The 18,885-nt window shown below is 35.5% G+C and overlaps 1 protein-coding gene across 2 annotated transcripts in view; it reads left to right on the plus strand.

Moving 5' to 3' along the window:
- LOC131048458 (uncharacterized) overlaps positions 1 to 8,535 on the plus strand; it is a 36,658-nt gene extending 28,123 nt beyond the window's left edge. For both annotated transcript variants that reach the window (XM_059207959.1, XM_059207960.1), the window contains exon 3: positions 7,199 to 8,535. In XM_059207959.1, the coding sequence (XP_059063942.1) occupies positions 7,199 to 8,041 (843 nt within the window). In that variant the 3' untranslated portion in view covers positions 8,042 to 8,535. The remainder of the gene's footprint in view (positions 1 to 7,198) is intronic.
- The last annotated feature ends 10,350 nt before the right edge of the window (positions 8,536 to 18,885 follow it).

Raw genomic sequence — 18,885 nt, forward strand, 5'->3', positions numbered from 1 at the left:
ATATGATAAGACAACATCACTTGTATTTAGAGGGAGCTTGGGAAGAATTCCGGCCTATCCAAGAGAAGACTATTCCACACCTCCTGGCATTGAAGAAGGTTCCTAATTCCACTTTGGTCAGCGATAACATTGTGCATAGTGGAGACATATAATTTCCATGGCTGGTATTGTGCATTAGCTTTGAAGAAATCAACTTATGAGAACGCCCAATCGAGTTGTATGGAGATGGAAGGATTAATTTAGGACATTCAGATGAAAATCCTTGCCTCGATTGAGGAATTATTGGGTGTTGATGTTAGTGATGCTAGTGGTTTACACTTAGCTGAATTAAGAGACAAGATGAAATTTATGTATTTTTGCCAGTTGGACTCTTTGCAGAAGAGTTAGATTGATGACTTGGTCTCTTTGTTGATTCATGTTCATAATTCGTAGAAGCTCATGCCTGAATGGGAGAACACTTTGAATGCTTGCTTGGATTCATTGGATGTGATTGATTTACAATAGGATACCTTGCCTAGCATTTCCATGGAGGAGTTAGATTAAGTATTGGCTAGATTCTTGGAGTATGCTAGGAGAGAGAGAGATGCAGGGAGGAATCTTCTAGAAGATTCTCTATATGATGACTAGGTATCTTTTCATTGGGCCATATGTTGGTGGCGCCATTTTTGATGTAACCCTAATTAGGGCAATTCTAGGGTTTTGTTGGCATGATCTCGGCCGTTGATCTTAGATCAATCTAGGCCATCCATTTTGTAAGACTCTATATATGCCCCTTTGTCTCTCATTTGTAAGAGAGAGTTTTTGTAGAATTGTTGGTATATGCTACAGCTATTTGAATCCTAATCATTGTTCAATTGTTGGTGATTTTGCTCTTCAAGTGTTGTATTTGCATTCATGGTTCTCAATTCCTCCAAGTTCGATTAGAATTTATTTTCATGTGTGTTAGATTGAGTGGAAGATTTGTTGAATTCATTTGTGTGGAATCCTTAGTCCATACCACTAGCCTCTTTCCGCTGGTAAGTGTGCCTTGTGTGGTCAACTGGAGTTTGAGTAAGCATAACTTCAACTATTATGCGTCCGTTGACAAGCATCAACTTGGATGGTGTCTTCGTTTGATGGTGATAGTCTGAAAATCATTAAGTATACCTTAGATGATTGCAGTAAGCTTGTGTCAATACCTGATTGTGAGACCTTGCCTGGTTTGATTCCACTAGATCCATTCATCATTTCCTACATTCCTAGGATTAGAATAGATTTCCTAAACCCTATCCTTTTTCCCCCTTTTTTAGTAAGAAGTAAATCCAGAGGCTTATTGATAAATCTTAAGTTGTCAGCACACCTATTCCGCATCATTCATGATAATCCAAACATTTGCGTAAGTCCCCAAAGTGAAACACAACAAATCACATCAACCACTGAACTTACCCACTCGTTAAGACCTGACATGTAGAAACCTTGGAATCACATTAGTTGATCTCATTCTTAGCATCTGAGGTGATTTTGTTCAAGAGAGGGTAAATTACTTTGGTAATTTATTCTGTATTGTTATGTGCATAAAAAACACATCAACAAGTAGGATATTAGATTCAAGGATAATTGCATTGAGTACTATGATAAATATTTGTTTCAGATATACTGTTAGCAAGTTAAGAATGAAAATTGTCTCCTAATCAAGAAAATTAATTAAGTCACAAGTGTATTGAAATTAGGTAATTGTCAAAAAGGCCTATATCTAGTAGGGGACATTACATTTTTGTAAATAAACAATTTTCTATTAACAATTGTAATGCATAACTTGCAAGATATAAGATTTCACTTTCTATTACTTGGTGTTTGGTTCTCTCTTTCCTCATATAGCTAATTTGGAAGAAAACAACCTCCCCCTAGCTGCCATATAATTCTGCAACTTTAAAATGATGAGGTCTCTCATTACAATGTAGTTGTTGTCCTGTCAATGCATGTGGATGGGCCCTCCATAACCTCCCCATTGGCATCTGTGAAGCTATTAGAGAAGAACAACTTGGGGTTGAGATAGTACCCCACTATATGAATGGGTTGGTGAAGTTGATTGTTCCACCTTTGATCAATGATCTTCTAGATAGGGGCAAATCTATTTGCATCCCCCATCTAATAGTGTTGGATGCCCTCTTTGGCCCTATCCATTGCCTCATAAATATATCCTAGTGCATATTATTCGCCATCCACCAAGTGCAAGACCCTCACCAACGGCTTAGTCATCTGCAAAGTACAAAGTAGAAGCAAATTTAAATTACAACTTACGATGAAACAAAATACTTTTAAAGTTTGAAACTAAAGGATTCAATTTGAAAATTAATTGAGGCTACCTTGAGAATCTTTAATGCTCTGGTTACAAAATCACCATCAAAAATTATTTTTGCAATCCTTTCTCCATCAGCCTTTTTTGAGTAAGCTGAGTCTACCCATGGTTGACACACAAACACCTGATTCAAGGGAGTCAATAATCTAGTAATACTTTGCAACGGTAGAAAATTAGTTGCAAACCTTGTAGCTCCCGATCACACGAGCTCTTTCTTCTTGGTGTGATCTCTCATCAATTGAAGAACCCGTGGATGATTATATATATATTTTGTTATATTTCTTGCTTCTACAATTTCACCTATTTCCTCCAAAGAAGGTCAAGGCAATGAGCTGCACAATGGGTCCAAAAAAGTATTCGATACCTCTTGAAGCAATTTTCCAGCTGCCACATATGCCGTTGCATTGTCAGTAATAACTTGGATAACATTTTCTATGCCCACCTCTACAACAACCTCCTCCAACATAAGCTCAAATTTTCTGCATTCATTTTTATGTTGGATGGATTAATTGACTTTAGAAAAACCATCTCACCATTTGAAGCCACTATAAAATTGATGAGACTATGGTTCCTTCCATCTATCCAACCATCTGAAAGAATTGAGCATCCATACTTTTGCAATTGCTTCTTTTCAACTTCCAGAGTTTCTTTGGCATCTACGATAACATCTTTGAGCAGCTTGCCACTTTAATCTCTTGGAGGGGCCTTGAACACTTTCCTTGCAAGTGTTGATGCTGTCTCTAAACTCTCCCAATTTGGAGTCCTTGCCACATTGAAGGGAAGGTTGTTATAATACCAAAAAATTGTATAAGCCTTCTCTGCTCCCTTGTGCACCTCCCTATTCCATCCAGTAGCATCCAATGAAGGTTGTTATCCTAGTTCATTTCTAGGCACAAAAAGTTGGACTTTGCTTGAAGTGGACGAGGAAGATGGGACACATACATGTGGACCATGACTAGAGCCCACAATGTGTTGCATACTCACCTCAGATTCTATTGACAAGTTAGGAGCGATGGTGATGTAGATTGGATTGACTCTTCACCGGTTTGTGCTACCTTGTCTAAGTATCTCCTCCAATCTACCCCAGAACCATCCAATGATTCTACACCTCACACCCTCCAAGGGTCTGCAAGACTTACCCTCTCTGACCTTCCCAAGGTCCTTAGGCTAGGATAAGCTCTTGTTGTTTTGTGAGTTCCATTTTCTTGCTTTGAAGACCTAGTTTTCCCACTCCCTTTCACACTCAACTGGAGAGTTCAACCCCTCTAACACAAGATCTTCATTCCCCACACTACACACATTAGGATGGATGATTTTGGAAGGATTCCCAACCCTATTCCTTACTCGAGCTTTGGCACTTACCGGTTTGGTGTTTTACAAACAAACTGCACTTTTAGGCCTAATTGGAGACCTAATTCCAGTAGCCCTGTCAGCGAGGTATTCTGCATTTACCGGTTAAACTTCCTTAACAACCCTACAAACTCTTTTACATTCCAGACACCCTTTTGGGGTTTACATACAATATCTCAAAACCGGAGGTGGGTTTTGTCTTTAACATATCTAACACTTATCGGTTTAATTAGGCCTGATTGCCCCTTTCTAGGCCTTAAAAATAGGGATCGATCTAAACTCCTTCACTGGTCTGATTGCCTTTGTGAACTAATGTTGATTGAATGTCTGTACCCTCACATGGTATTCCAATCCAATCATACTTCACCTCCACCCACCGGATTCACCCAATTAGGGCTTGTTATCCATGATTCCTAATGCTTGCCAACTCAACGTGCCAAGCTTAGGGTATGGTGGCAAATGTTTGATTTGGCTTCCCCTGTCTCAAAACCAAAAAGAAAACATAGAATACATTGCAACCTAACATTCCACAAGGTTTCATAGAGGAAATCCACCATGGAACGTTAGGTTGGAGCCATTTTGCTCTCAAAACCCTGGTTTTTAGGGCTCTTGAACCCACCTGCAACAAAATGAAGATTACTCACAAACTACAACACTTCAAGACTCCAAATAAAAAACAAATGAAAGACAAGACACCAGTCTAACAATCAATGACCTTGTTTTGGATGTGTCAATCCATACAGGTCATACAACTTGCAAAGAACAGCAAAAACTCGGAAGAACACACACAAGTGGGAAACCAAAATTGTTTATTTGCTTCAAATCTTCAACAACTTCCAACAACAACCCGATTATCTTTGGTCTTTTCAAGCCTTATATTGGCCTTGGAGTAGTTACAAACGCTCATAACCGAATGTGTCAACCAACTGGCCGTTGGTGTATGAAAATGTTGCAAAGTTGCTATGAGCAACTTTTGCAATTGGCCTTGGAGTAGTTACAAACGCTCATAACCGAATGTGTCAACCAACTGGTCGTTGGTGTATGAAAATGTTGCAAAGTTGCTATGAGCAACTTTTGCAATTTGTTGCATAGGTGAGTGACTTTGCTCAAACCCAAACTTGGTCATTTTGAAATGACTCCTATGACCTTAACAATCTCAAAACAACATCAACCAACCTACATTAACCCAAAAACAACTTATCCTATTAAGTGTTCTACCTGGCACCCTTAAGAGCTCACATGCCAACATTGGCCAAACAAAGACTCTTAGGGCTCTTACAATCATTTGAGCACACACTCAATGGCCTCTTGGCCTTATTACAAAAACTAAAAACATGATCCAACATCTTAGAAACAAAGTTACCAAAATTTGCGAAGTGCCCCTGCACCAGATGGCTTTTTGTATGGCTGCTTATGTCTTTGTCCTCTCCAATTTCTTTTCACCTAGTGCTGCAAGAAGGGCTGTCATCTCTCGTTTCACCTCTTTTGGGGCTTTTGGACATCCCTTGGCATCATGGCAAGGAATGCCTGCAAGATGGTATTTGAGGCGATTGATGCCTCTACTAAGCTTAAGCTTCTTTGTGCACCAGGTACAAATTAACACTACTTTGTATTGGTCCCATTATGTCATATTTCCAATTGGGCTCATGACTACAAGGAGGTTTCCTTCCAATAGGCTGATTTGCACTTGCTAAGTCCAAACCAGATGCAGAGCTGGATGCCATTGTGACTATATTTTAACCTACAACATTGATAGCAACAAAAAATAGCATAGGCATAGAGCTAAATCAATACATAATCATAAGTTTGCATGAACAATAGTAAAGCAACGACAGTAGTATAATTATAACAGGCACATCAATAAATTTAAGGGCCTTGGCTTTATTAATAAGATGCCAGTTAAACATGTGGACCTATGTCTCATGTTGTCAATATTCTTTAAGTTTTTAAATTTCAAGTAAGAAGGCAGAAATAGTTTTGGTGGCTTAAGATGTATGTGCTTCTTCAGAGAGTATGAGACACGATGCTTTCCAATTTTTCCATTAAGAAATGAAAGCTGCTTCTAATAAGTTGCTTAAATAAATATTGTTCTGTTTGTATAAAGCTAAGTCATTGCGTTCAATAAATATTGTTCTGTTTGTATAAAGCTAAGTCATTGCGTTCGAGTTTGAGTTGAAACTCGAGAACATTAAAATTCGGATGAAATTCGGCATGAGAAAAAAATTCAAATTTTTTTTTTTGTCATTAAATTCGTTTTATATATATTTGATTTTTAAAAAATTATAAATGATATATCTAAAAAATATGAGAATAAACAATATTAAATTTGTCAAATTTAATATTTAATAATTAAAATTTATATTCTAAATTTTTTTTTTCTTTGGTCTATAAACGGCAAAGCCAGAAATATATTATCATAAAAGGTTTTCATAAACATCTGAAAACAAAGGAATTCTTCCTTCCATCCATTCCTATCAGTTCCTATCTATAACCTCTATAACTTCAAAATAAGAAAGGATGGGCTCTTAAAGCTAATAACCTGATGATCGTATTGTCATCATTAAAGCATATCAGAGTTCATCATTGTATCTCATTATTTGATAACCCTAAACCATTACAAAAAATATATCAAAGTTCAGCAATATACAGATATTTAATTTCGGCCTTTTCCTTTGCATTTTTGTGTGTGTCTTGTAAGTCTGATGTATACGGCCTCAGTGCTTTTCCTAGGGATAAGTCTGTTATGTAACCATGCTTCTAATATGCCTTTCCTGCCTGTTTCTTTCCAATTCTCCCTTAATTTTTAATATATTAAATATAAAATCCGGCAACTTTTATAGTAAATATTAATATATTAATTAACATCTATATCCTGCAGCAAATTTTATATTTAAATCCAGCAGCTTTATAAAATCTTTATAATATTAACATTTATATTTGGCTGCAACTTTTCCTGATGCGTCCGTCTACAAACCCTACCTGCGGCAAGGCATCGTGTCCGCCGCAGTGCTTCAGCGGGCCCTCATACCTCTCGGCGGCAATTGGGAACTGGTCATCCACCAACAGGAAAAACCTCTGCCCATCATCCTATGAATTTAAGATGATTTTTTACGAACTTGATATGTTTTTTATATGTTCACCAAATTTTGACCCTGAAGCCGAAAATTCAGTGAACGTGGTGATTAAGGTAAAAAGTATATATTTGAAAGATGGAGAGCAAGTAAATATGAATTTCTAACAAAGGGATATATTTATCGGAAGTTAGTCCATTGATATATGTAGTTATGGTGGTAACTATGCTATTTTGCTGCTTTAGCTTTTTAATTATTGGTTCTATGGCATTGTATTGGTGGTCCATAGCTTTTTAGTCATTGTTAATTTATATATGTTTTAATATTCATAAGATCTTGTAGCAGTTTTTGGGTATCATTAGTCATATTGGACATCTTTTGTAAGACATTGCATGACTTAAAGTTTCCTTTGTGGAACCTGCTTTGTGTTTACATCCAGAGAGAGAGAGAAGCATCAGATCAAATGCGTGAAAAGCTTAAAGATCTACACATGCACACTGATATATTGAGAAGTGAAAAGGCGAGCTTGAGCAGACAGCTGACTGAAATGGAGATGATGAAAAATTCCATTGAAGAAGGGAAAAACAGATTGCTATCATCTCTTCAGAATAAAGAGGATCAGATAGCTCAGCTGAAGGAGCAGGAGAGGATGGCTTTTGAGCAGAAAAATGAAGTACAAACTCTAACTGAGCTCTTAGATAAAAAGGAGCATGAGATTAATGATATGAAATCTCGACTTGCAGAGTTTGAAGGGGTAGCTGGAAAATCTGAGAACAATACAGTAGAGAAGCTGGAAGCTGGAAAATCAATGAACAACACACTAGAGAAGATAGAACCTCACAAGCCTGATGATGATGAGAAGCCTCAGTTTGTAAATACCATTGGCAATATGAGTGCTGAAGATAATTATACATATGCAGCTACAGAAGATAGATCTGATAGGGTAAGACAAGGAAACAGAGAGGAGGATTTTTTTGAAGGGAGGGCAATGGAGAGTGTTGAGAAATCTGCGTTGGGAGACAGGGTGGGAACTACAACCAATGGCAGTGAGTTGCATGATGCACAGTTTGAAAAATCAACTGAATTACATGATAGAAGGATCAGAAATGAAGAGGACGATGATAAGGACAATTTAGAAGAAGAGACTGAGGCGGGAATTGATAATTCAGATGAAATGAAAGATCTAGATGATCTTGAAGATAATAACGATGATAAGGACCCGGAAGACGAGCAAGGTGAGGAGAATGATAAGGTCAATGAAGAAGAAGAAATAGACATTTAGTTGATGAGAAAAAGTGCATAACAGAAGTGCAATTCTTCAAGGAATGGATACCACTGCAACACTAAAGGCACATTTTTCCTTGTTATAAAGGAAGACTGCTGGGTTATTCCAGGAAGCATTTTCAGTTTTATTCCCCACATAGATAACTGTCACTTACAAGAAACCTTCCACATCTTTATATATGTGCTGCACAGAGTTTGATACCGTCAGAAAAGTCATTGGGAAATTTTCATAATAAAAACGCTTTGTTTAAGTAATATCCTGTATCCCAGAATTCATATTGTGATGCAGGTAAGGCTTGAGCATTGATGGTGTAAAAGTTGTGTGTAGCCATGCAAATTCTGTATTTCCATTTTCTATAGTTTGAGGGAGGCACTGTCATAATGTCTTTACATTCATCAATGTGGTGAATAAGTGTACATATCTGTTTCAGTTGGAAAAATTGAGATCTGAACACAGTTTGAATTAATAGTTTTATCTACAGTTTTTTTTCATTTTTTTGGAAGCATACGCTCTAATATATATACTACACAACGCTAATAGATAAGTAAATTTACAGAGATCTGACAAATGCCTCCATAAAAATGTTTTCTGGATTTTGCCATGCCAAAAAAAATAAAAATGGAAAGATGAAATGTTGCAAAAAAAAATAACAAAAAATTACTATCGATTATACCAAAGACTCCTATAATAATATTATTGAATAATTTGGAAAAAAATTTGGGCATGTAAATTTAAATCCAGACACCAAAATAGCTCATTCAGGGGAGGAAAAATGCATCTGTAATTTGCTTCACATTGTGTTGGCAATTGAGATTAACTCATGTTTCACATATAGGGTTCCCATTTATGCTATTGTTAGGGTTATTTATGCTATTTTCTAGACACAGGGAAAGAGCCAGGTTAGATTGCTAAATTTTGACGTGTGCATAGAATTTATTACTCTCTTAGTGCGCTAATTCATAAGCTGTCCAAACTGCCCCCGATCCAAATACTTGAACGGAGAAAAATCCAAATAGCTCTACAATTGGCACTACTTGGCTGACATCGTCAGCTATTTGTACAAATTGTTGCTTATTAGTAAACATGAGAAAATGAACACCCACAACGGGCTATCAAAATTCAGAATTGTTATTTGTTTTTAATCATCAATTTGATACATGCACAGATAAATCCTGGTTCATAATATATAAATTATATTGAGCTTGATGTCACAACCTAACCAGATCCGAATCATATTAAAAATTTTATGTGCTTCCCCCTGAGGCTTTGGGGTTTCTAAGCGTTAAACCTACAGTGGAATCAGTGGCTTGTGTCGATCAACTGACAATTGATGGGATTAATGGGCCATGCGAAGGTGCATTTCACTATCCTTTTTCTGTTCCTACCCGGTGATGACATACAGAGAGACTTCAACCATTAATATCCTACAAAGATGAAGGGCTATTTCACCTAGACGTGCAAAAACATTAATCTAAAACGAGATATTTAACTTGTAAAGGAAACACAAGCATAATTACATCTTTCAATTCGTTTAATTATAAGAACATACATCATAAACATATGAGATAATATCTATCAAATCATACACATTCACTTGCACAAGCGAATGATCACTAGTGAGATTACCTAGCTCATCTAGTTCCTGTAAGAAATTTGATCAATTTCACTCAAGAGTACAAGTATAATACAAAATGTGCTAAAATCATTTTAGGGAACATAATTGCATAAGTTGAAGGATGCGAAAAGGTAGGTCCTTAAAGCTTAATTTTTATTTAGGAAAGCTTTTGAAAGGAGGTTGTCTACAACTACCTACTTTGATTTGCCACTAACCTGACTTGTTTGCCCCCTTTGACAATATTCACCTTGATAGACACATATTTGCCTTAATAGACATTATTCATCCCCACAATTCATCTTGGCAAACAATGTTCGCCCCTAGTTCACCAAACATAGAAGTTAAGCCCATTTTCTTCATGTTTTCAGAAGATTTCTACTTGTTCATAGACTATAATATCAAGCCCACACCATTACATTTTGAATAATAAAAACTCTTTGCAAGCCCAAAAGCATTCAAAAACATGGATGGTAATATTAGAACACCCACCTCAAAAAAATTAAAAAAAGCAATTTCATGCATATATTTCTACCAACAAATTATGGAAGCAAATGATAAGCTATTGAAATCTAAACATTCATAGCTTCATATTCATCTCATAAAAAATGAATTTGTAATATTCGAACACCCCCTCAAAAAAATAAAATAATCATTTTCATGCATATATTCTACCAACAAATTATGGGGAACAAATGTGATAAACTATTGAAATCTAAACATTCATAGCTTCATATTCATCTCATAAAAAATTATAAATCCATAATTTTTGAACTTCAGGGAAATAACATTTGCTTTATTCAAATAGGCTTCCATTTCCATACATTTTTTTAATCCAAGATCAACTTAAGGATAAGGTTACAATTGTATGTCTTCATCTCATGAATGTATGGATGGATATGTTTTAATATCGCTCACATGTCCAAAAGTAACATTTACTCTAATTTTACAAATTTGTTTGAATTGGATTGCATAATTGAAAACAATGAAACATAAGGACTTGTCCAAGCTTTTCTAGAATATTTATTCATGGCTCCAACTATGAACCAACAACAATTTTCTATCACCTTGACCATATGATCCCGAAGGACCACCCCTTTTGACTATGAAGGTGAGCACTTAGGTTTTTCTAACTCACACTAATCACACAATGATTGGAGTAATACAAGATCACATCCAAATAATGTTTTTGAATCACAAATTGATCTTTAACTAGCATCCAATTGCCTAAGAAAGATCAAAGAAGTCAAGGCATGAGTGTTTTAACTTTGGCCATCCAAGATACATAGTGGAATTAAAAGAGATATAATGATCTCACTTAAACAACCATCCACAATATATGTTTTTTATTGAACATTTGCATCCAACAATAGACCTGATCTAATGAAGTTTGGGAAATGATGTTATCTCATTTAAAACATTTACATCAAACTATAGATGTAATTCTATATGGTTTTGAAAACCTATCATATTTAACCATTTTTTTGTTTATTAATTGAACCCATATTTTATTAATTTAACAAATCCATTTCTTGTTTAAACCTTAGAGTTAATTCAATAGTGCTAGGACAAGAGTGGCCACTACAAGCATTTGTTGATTCTCCATTCCATCAACAAATTAAGAATTACCATAAGCATTATTCAACCAAAATAACAACATTGTGATTTTGATAGAACAAGAGAAACCTAAGCCTAAACGTGAACCTAATAATCTTTACCTCAAGTGATATCTTGAATGTACTTGATGGTCCATTATCCGTTATCCATTATCCATTATCGCTAGAATCAATAACAAACTCTCACATGGGGTGCTTATTGATCTAGTATGTATGGTAAATGTGATTATAGAAAAACATCTCTACACACATGAATTATATCAAGACATTCACGATAAATTTGAAGTCTTGATCAAGGTGCATGATGGCTTCACTTCTCCTACCATGGGTTCCATCACCCTTCTTGTTGAAGTTGGTTCTAAGTGCTTAGATGTTCCTTTTACCATTACTTACCTCAGATCAATTTTGTGTGAAGTTGGGTCATCCTTGGCTCACATCCATGAAATCAATCCCTTCCATAGTCCCCAAGTGTTTGAAGTTCCCTTTTGAAGGAAAAGTCAGAACTATACATCATAGTGCCTTCCAATCTTTGTTTACCATGGAGACTTTACCCTTGATTACTTTTGGCCTCGAAAACCTCAACCAATCAAACCTCATGAAGACATCCTATTCCTATCCCACTAAGAGTTCAAAGCCAAGAGAATAGCTGAGTTATCCTTAGGTACTCCTTTGGGATCAACTTTGACTGCTACCCCTGAGGATCCATCGAGGTCTATGGATACAAAAGTAGCTCTTCTTGCCCCACAAGTAATGAGTGACCACATCTTGGACCAGAAACCCTCCACACTCCTTAAGTTCCTAGCACATATGTTGTGGGTCCATCACCATCCTACAAAGGATAAAGAGGCAAATGCCCGACACTATCTAGAATTCCCCTATCTCTCAACCTTTAGTGGTTCATTCCATTCCTCCTTCTATTCATAGAGTAAAGGAAGAAAATGAATTGATGTTGAGTGGTACCCAACCTCCTAAAAAATCTTCAAATAGTAACCGACAAAATCATAGTGTGAGAGAACCTCGACGAAGATGTCATGCTAAGGCTCATGAGCTTGCTGCAAGAAGCCAGTCTTCCCCTACCTAGTCGAATTGTAATGAAATAACCCGCACAAGAATAATATAAGATGAAGTATGCTGCAAATACTTGATAATAATATGCCACTTTTAGGGAGCAACATCCTAATTCACTTCGAGGAGGATTCCTCCAATAGTCTTTAATAAGAAGTCAATACTCAACATGATGATAATAACTAACCTATACCTCCTATATATATCATACTTATGCCTTGGAAACCACCTAGGCCGACTTAGATACTAAAATATGAATCGTAGGAAAACCTAAATACGTATATATGATTATAATAATTTAGCTATTATGTAACTTATTTAAGAGTTAAGGTAGCCACAAGCCGACTGCTTGTAACAAATACACACTATAGGGTTATGGGCATAACATTGCCCCCCTCTTTACAAAAGCATTGTGCTCAATGTTAACTTTTACTTTTTCTTCTTCTTCTTCATCTCCTTTTCTTGCTTCTTCTTCTTTTTGTTACTTCTTGTTGTTCTTTCTTTTCTTCTTTTCTTTTTCTCTTTCTATTGTGCTCCCTCTTTTTCTTGCTTCTTCTCTTGCTCTTACTCTTGCTCTTTTTCTTCTACTTTTTCTTTTTCTTGTTCTTCTACTTCTTTTATTAGTTCTTTTTTATTTTCTTCTTCTTTTTCCAACAAAATAATTTTGCAATAAATCACACAAATGAAATAAAAATGAGCTCAATTTTTTATGTAACTTACTAAAGCCTAGATATCACGTTCACAAAAAAAACTCTAAGAAATTAGCTAATTTGTAGCCTTGAGAGTGACATTATTAGAAGCACTAATTTTGCATTAAGTCACTTATTACTACTCTAATTTCTCTACAAATTTAGTGTAGACTCTTCAACGATCTACTCAAAAACCCTTTAAAAATTTGGAAGAAATTTTCTCAGATCTGAGAGATACATGCTTCATTAAAAATTTGGGCAAAAAACCTAATTTTGCAATAAATCACTCAATCTTGTTCCAATTTATCTATAAATTGGACTTAATGTGCTTCAATATTATCTTAAAAAACCCTTTAAAAATTAGAAAAAAGTTTGCACAAATTTGAAAGATGTGATTTCTAGTATGACCCCCAAAATTGATGAAAAAGCCTTGCTTTCATGGTGTGAAGATCATGCTCTAATACCAATTGTAATGAAATAACTTGCACAAGAATACAATAACATTCAAAATATGTTGCAAATACTCAGTAATAATATACCACTTTGAGGGCACAACCTCCTAATCCACTTCGAGGGGGATACCTCTAATAGTCTTCAATAAGAAGTCAATGCTCAATATAATGATAATAACTAACTTATAGCTCCTATATATACCATACTTATGCCTTGGATACCACCTAGGATGACTTACATACTTAAATATGACCCCTAGGAAAACCTAAGTACACATATATGATTACAATAATAATTATTTAATTTAAGAGTTTAGGTAGCCACAAGCCGACTACTCATAACACATACACAATATAGGGTTAGGAGCATATCACAAATTCTGATTTAATCCTGCCTTCTCAACCTTCATTACCATCATCTAACCCTAGAGAGGAGCCGAACCTTGCCCAACCTCGTTGAAAGCCGAAGTTGTTGATTCAAAGTTATTCTTCTTGTCCTCTGCATATCAAATCTCCTATAGTAATCATCTTGGATGACGATTCTAACAAAATGGTTGAAACTGTTGAGAATAATAATGATGATTTATATTTTATATTTTCAAAAACGCTAACTTTAATTTCTAGTGATAAAGATTGAGAGGCAGATGATTTGTTAGACTAGCTCATTCATGCGGTAGACAATTTGTTTTCTATGTTTGCTTGCATGTGATGTGCTTCCTCATACTATGATGCTTGCCATGTCTTTTTGTTATTGATCTCTCTTTGGATGACCCTTGAGGCTCCGTTGACACAAGGGTACAAAGAGACCGACTCTTTCATAATATTTCTTTATTTGTATCATCATTCTTCTATGTCATATACATGTTATGCCATAAATGTTCTTTTGAAATTAATGTGTGTTTGTATTGTCTTTTGGGGATGATGCAAATCATTAAGCTCTTTTTGGTCTCTTCCATGTTGACCCAAAAAAACCCTCTGTTCATCTTATACACTCTTCTTCCACTGTGCTTCTAGGTCCACCACATTTGGAGGATGAGGTCAATTTAAAACAATCAAATTGATATAAATGATTTTTTTGATGCACACATTGACCCTAGATCAAGGATCCGTTATGTGCTCTTTCATGCATTGTGATTTTTTCCTTCGATTTGTCTATGTTTGGGGTCATTTCACTGTTGCAACATGCTTGTCTTTGGATGTATGGAACCTTAAAGAATACATTCACTTTAACATGGGGGCATACATTTTGCTAGATGTTTCACTTTGTGCACACACTGTGAGATTGATTTGCACACTTTGATCACACACCATCATTTTCTTGGTGCCACTGTAGTGCCCTTTTGTAGCCTCATATAATTTTTTTTCTTGGTGACACTATAGGACCCATCTTATAGTCTCATTTTCAGATAAATTAGCTAATAGAGGGGTTCTACTTTGTAATCTCCTCTAGTATGAAACTTACTTAACATAATGCAACTTTCTATACCTATGTGAGACCTTCAGCTTGGCACAAGTCACCTAGCATAATACAAATTGCTAGGCCTTTGTGACTCCTTTTTGCAACATGACTCCTAGTAAGTTCCCATGAACCTTACTAGTCCTAGAGATCATTCCTTTCATTTTATGGCTTCTAGTAAGTTCTTATGGATCTTACTAGTCCCTAGATGCCATGCCCTTCTTTGTTCTTGCATGCTCCATGTGTGTATTACCTATGTTGATTATATTGGTCCTTTTATCTTGATATTTTAGATTGATAAGATGTCCTAGGGGTTTTGTGTCATCTTGTCTCTTTAATGTCTTGATGAAAGTCTTTCTTTGTCATTCTATACTTTATCAAGAGTATGAGTATAAGTTCACACTCTCGCTAAAGTGGGGGCTAAATATAGTGTTGTAAATTGTATCCCTTTACAATTTCATAATCATTTTGGGGTCACGTTGGTGGTTGTGCTTGATGCCCCTAATTCATTCTTGATTGTGCCCAGTTCATGAATTTTTTTGGAAGCTTAGTACAATCCTTTTCTTAGAGATCTATGTTTGGCCTTAAATGCTAGGACTAGGGTGCCTAATACCCATGTCCAACCATTTTGGCCCCAAATTTTAAATTCAAATGGTCGACTTTGCAAGTAGCGAGAAAGTGCTCCCTAATGTTAGTGTTCTCCAAAAATTATACTCAAAAAGGTGTAAGCTGTGTACAAATACAATTACCTCTCTCATTTGAATTTCATCTCTTCACATTAAGCATTCCAATTAAGCATTCAATCAAAGCATCTTCAAGGCATTTGAAGAGTAGTCTACAAACAATTATTCAAACATTCCAACTTCAACAATCATGATCAAGTTATGTGTTCCTCCATGCTAAAGGCATGCATTTAAATCTATCAAGGAACATCAAGCTTTGTTTGAGGCTTCAAAGTAAGGGGTTTCACATCAAAGGTATCATTTGTCATATCAAGCAATTCTTTTAAGGCTTTCAGCCTCTGTACTACTAGGGGTAAGCTTTATTTCATCTAACATTGATGTAGTGAAGGTGGAAACACCTACACTAGGTTTGACTTAGGCGAGCCCCTATACAACACAACATTTTTCCCTCTTCTATGTATGTAGGTTATAGATCTGATAGCTAGAAATTACAAAATTACATAGAGTAGACCAAGACACATAGTTGTAGACTTTGAACAAGTGAAAACCTCTAGATTATGCCAATTAGCTCACCTTTCTGACACTTTTAGGCTAAATTTTAGAGACAAATATCTACAGGGCTTCCTGATTTGAAATTCAAAGCCTCAACTAATGAAAACACTCTAAGGATTAAGGTGCCTAGCTCGCTGGTCTAGCACTTCTGAGATATGTACAAAATAATTAATCAAAGTGTTCATCTCTCCTCTAGGGTTGAAGCTAGACATATCTGATTATTCCTCAAATGAAATGATTCATAAATAGTGAATGAATACATTACTAGTTTGTATATCTAGGCAAAAGATCCATTTCCCAACATTTAGAATTCTATCTAAATTGAAAACTAAATTGTCCCAAAATATTTCATGTAGAAAATTAGAAACCATAAGCATTACCAAAAACTTATGAAAAAGGAAAACTAATTTTGACTAACAAAAGCACTAAACATTACAAACTATGTTGGATACTCTAGAATGTATTAAAAATAAAATAAATTCTACTATACAAATAATTACTTATTTGGAAATAGTAAAAATAAAATATCATATACAAATAGAAGTCTAAAGAATATGCATATTCATAGGGATTGTAAAAAAACTCCCTACTTGGTGATTGTTATCTTTGAATTTGATTTTGAAAACATGATGGATCAAATGAATTGCATAAAGAAAAATAGGAGCAATCGGTAGCTCTTTGTGTTTCTATGTTATGATGTTCTCTCTTGGGATTACTCTACGACTTGATTTTATTTGATTACACTTCTTCATTTAGATGGTCTTGGGAGGGAGGTTTGAATAAATTGATCCCCTATTTATGCTTGCATTAGGATATTTTCAATGAACTCACATTGTTGATTGCATACTCATTATGTTTCTCATAATTCTCATGGTCCAATACATCATCAATATTTAGCTTAATAGTAATCATGCTCCTAATGATGACTTATAACCTCTTCATATGAATGCTTATATTACTTCAATTAAGATCTTGCTTTGTGATTTTAGTTTTTTCCACATAAAATTATTTACCCAAGAAGTCTTCATTATGTTTAAATCTTGAGATGGTATAAAGTCACAATTGTTTTGTTTAGAAACTCTTTGGGTGCCAAAATTGATGTAGGGTTACATGATATAACACTCACAACTAGAACAACAATAGACATTAACACAAAAAAACATTCAAAGGAAAACAAACCACTTTTGATTTATTCAATAAAATGGACTTATAGATTAAAAAATTACAATACTACAACCACATCATTTTAACTGACTACTAAAAAAATCAACTCTCTAAGAAAACTCTACGATTTGGAGTCACAATTTGTATTGATTGAATTGTCTTTTGTACCCTCCATTCACCCACCTCTTTATTTGTCACCAATAACCACCTTAGAATATTCTAGAAAGTGCAACTCCCTTTTTGGATAGCCACAAGTTCAACTATTCATTATTCCATTCAAGAATATTTTTCATTTGCAATTTGAATTTTGGCAGCACAATTATTGGGAGCCATAAATTTTGACTTGAATATTTGATTTGCTATTATAATATATCATTAGAAAGCTTGTGATCTAAAACATGAAAATGATCTTTTCCTTCACCTTTTAAGCTTTTACAAGGTTTTTAGGGGCTTCAAAACTTTATAGAATAAATTGCTTAGGATGAAAAATTTAATCTCTCAAACTGTACGAGATATTGAAATGATTATTTCACTATTCACTTTAATTTTCAATTTCACTGATTAGGGCAAGTTTTCATGTCCATATGTACTCATATAGACCAACTTATTAAAAATGGAAGGTGATATTTTGTTGCCTTTTTAAACTTCTAACTATCCCACACCTTGTACTTGTGCCATCATGGGCTCCAAAAAATTAAAGAAACCTACAAAATAAAAGGAAAGATCTATTTGAACAGTGCATGTGATGAAATACTCTCCTACTTTCGCAATGGGTCTCCTATTCAATGTTTCTTCAAACCTTGCAAAGCACTGGCTGTGCAGTCCCTCCACTTGCCCCCTCCTCTTATGCCTTAGGAAATCCTACTATTGTGAGTGCAATGTTGGGTGTACATTCTCTCGTCCCCAAGCTATGGGTGGGTCAAGTGTTGCTATTGTAGGTGGTGGTCCTATCAAGGCAACTGTGCATGTTGGGCCCCCCCTCCTAGGGAATATTCTACTAGTGGTGGGTGAAGCTTTGATCATGTTTCTAGATCTACTATTGCTCATCCCTCTAGTGGGAAAACTCACCCTCTTCCTTGCGCAAAGACCTCTTCTGTTGTGGTTTGTGGCCAGGATGTGGTAGAAAATATGGATTTATACCAATGTTGTGGGTTGGTGTGTGGAATTGTTGGTCTTTGGCCTTCTCTCCTAGATATTCATCGCTAGGTAATGGATTCTTGGAAGCCCTTAGTCATTGGTAACATTGAGCTCAAGTCCCTTGTGCTAAGGGTTTTTCATTACTTCTTTTGCTTCATTTGATGATCGTTACTTGGTGTTGAGCAAGCCACGAGCTTAGGAAGTGAACTCTTTCTTGATCAAAGCGTAAACAACTTCTTTTAACCCTCTTATTGAACCACTCAATGCGCATCTGGTGTGGGTTCGTCTTCCCAATCTTTCCCTCTATTTTTGGGAGAATTGTTATTATAAGGCTATTGGCAACTCTATCAACAACTTTTTGAAGGTTGATGATACCACCTCCTTCATGCTTCATTCTAATTTTGCACGCATTTTG

The sequence above is a fragment of the Cryptomeria japonica genome, chromosome 7 (genome assembly GCF_030272615.1).
Source record: "Cryptomeria japonica chromosome 7, Sugi_1.0, whole genome shotgun sequence".
NCBI lineage: Eukaryota > Viridiplantae > Streptophyta > Pinopsida > Cupressales > Cupressaceae > Cryptomeria > Cryptomeria japonica.